Source organism: Camellia sinensis, chromosome 1, assembly GCF_055761805.1.
Source record: "Camellia sinensis isolate YWXY chromosome 1, ASM5576180v1, whole genome shotgun sequence".
NCBI lineage: Eukaryota > Viridiplantae > Streptophyta > Magnoliopsida > Ericales > Theaceae > Camellia > Camellia sinensis.
In genome coordinates this window covers 45,628,483-45,630,370 of record NC_138961.1, presented here as the reverse complement: position 1 = coordinate 45,630,370, position 1,888 = coordinate 45,628,483, and the positions used below count along the sequence as shown (strand labels likewise).

Below are 1,888 nucleotides of genomic sequence, written 5' to 3'. Positions count from 1 at the left end.
TGTAATGGTGATGTTGTTATAATGTAAAATGTGGGTAACCACAACCAAGTTTGTGATGGCACAATGTCACATTTAGTACATTTCAATTCCATGGGTATAATGGGATTCGCAATTTCAGTTATATACCGTGTTCATACATTAAGGTCGGTATCAGTGGTCATCGTAGATTTTCAGCGTAACATTGTCATTTTTTTTTTCAAGTATGGACACGCATGTTATGTTGGTGTGTTGTTATCGCAACATAAATGTTGCAATCAAGTTGTATTTCCCGTATCGATTTGACGATCTTCTCAATTGTGTGTGCGGAAAATTTGATGGTCTAATAGATGCTCAAGTGTCTATGTTTTTCAAGATGTCGGGATATAATAATTTTATATTACAGAATGATATCGATATGGACAACATGGTTTGCCTTGCACGGTCTTTCTGATTAGACCACAATGATGTCATCATTCAATCTCAGATGACGCAAGGTGTAGTTGACATTGGTGACGCAACTCGAAGCCCACGGGCTGATACATGTAACTTGCATGTGCTTGCAAATGAGTCAGACATTGATGATGACCAACAAGATTTGCTTCCCAAATTTTGTCCCCATGCTGATAAGGTTTTCTTGTCTGCCCAATGGGCTCATGGTATCACACACGTCGAACAAAGTTTCGAGGGGGGAGCCGCTGAATTTCGTTGTGTCCTTCGCAAATATGCGGTTAAGTGTGGATTTCGATTCAAATTTCTGAAGAATGACTCCGTTCGGATTACAACAGTATGCATGATAAGGGAATCGAAAGGATGTATGTGATCGATACATGTATGAGTCTTACATGCTGATGAGTTTTTCTACATTCACAAGCGGAATAAGGAGCACAGTTGCGGTGTTGCCATCCGGACAGCAAAAAACCCAAGGGCTGGGTCTAAATTAATGTCTGATGTTATATCCAAATGGGTACATGACAGACCGCTTACACGTCCGACCGATGTGGTGTACGACATAAAGAAAGATAATGGATTGGAAATTAGCTACCGGGTTGCATGGTTGGACGTTGAGAAAGCGTGTGGTGAAATGTTTGGTGCACATTTCATTTCGTTTGATCAGTTGAGGTGGTATAGTAATGCCGTTATGGACAACAATCCGGGCAGCTACATAAACATTGATCACGATGAACAAAATCACCGGTTTGAACGGTTTTTCATATCATTCAAAGCATGTATTGATGGGTTCAACCATTGTCGCCCTTTATTATTTTTGGATGGTACTTTTTTGAAGGGTAAATTTAAGGGCAACCTGCTAGCTACCAGTGCGAAGGATGGCAACCAAGGTTGGACTTTCCTTTTGCACACGTAATACTTTTTCTTTTCTTTTTTTGTCACAAGTTGTATGGGTTTGTGGCATAATAATGTCATGCCTGTATGAGTGTTGTTCCAGTTCATGTCTTTGTCTGTGTTACATATACACTTATTGGCCAACTAACAGCTTCTCACACAAGTTTATTTCCATTGGCAATAGCAATTGTGGATTCTGAAAACACTGCAAACTAGTCGTGGTTCTTGGAACACCTCGCCAACGTTGTTAGCAACGACAGGACACTTACATTCTTGTCCAACCATCACACAAGCCTCATCAACTCAATACCCAAAATATTCCCAACAGCCCACCATGAGTTTTGCTTACTACATTTGCAACGAAATCTGCAAGACAAGATGAGGTACGTCAGCAGTTTGTACCGAGTGAGATTGCTAAGTAAATTTCGGGAATGCGCATATGCACCTATTGTAACAGGATTCAATGCTAGCATCAAGAGATTCAAGAAGTCTGGGAGGAATGTGGCAACGTCTTTTCTGAAAGATTTACCCCCACAGTATTGGGTACGCACACTGTGTTTACACATAA

General features: G+C 40.6%; 1 protein-coding gene across 1 annotated transcript; it reads left to right on the top strand.

The window, feature by feature from the left end:
- The first annotated feature begins 463 nt into the window (after positions 1-463).
- Positions 464-1,536, top strand: LOC145794966 (uncharacterized). Its single transcript, XM_082877494.1, has 3 exons — positions 464-763; positions 851-1,316; positions 1,472-1,536. Exons 1-3 carry the CDS (start codon positions 464-466, stop codon positions 1,534-1,536), a joined length of 831 nt encoding a protein of 276 aa, XP_082733620.1.
- The last annotated feature ends 352 nt before the right edge of the window (positions 1,537-1,888 follow it).

Excerpts from the sequence above, each read along its gene's own strand:
- LOC145794966 (XM_082877494.1), top strand. The coding sequence starts at position 464 with ATGACGCAAGGTGTAGTTGACATTGGTGACGCAACTCGAAGCCCACGG. Across the intron at positions 764-850 it reads ACTCCGTTCGGATTACAACA|CGGAATAAGGAGCACAGTTG; the intron begins GTATGCATGATA and ends TACATTCACAAG. Across the intron at positions 1,317-1,471 it reads TGCGAAGGATGGCAACCAAG|CTTCTCACACAAGTTTATTT; the intron begins GTTGGACTTTCC and ends GCCAACTAACAG.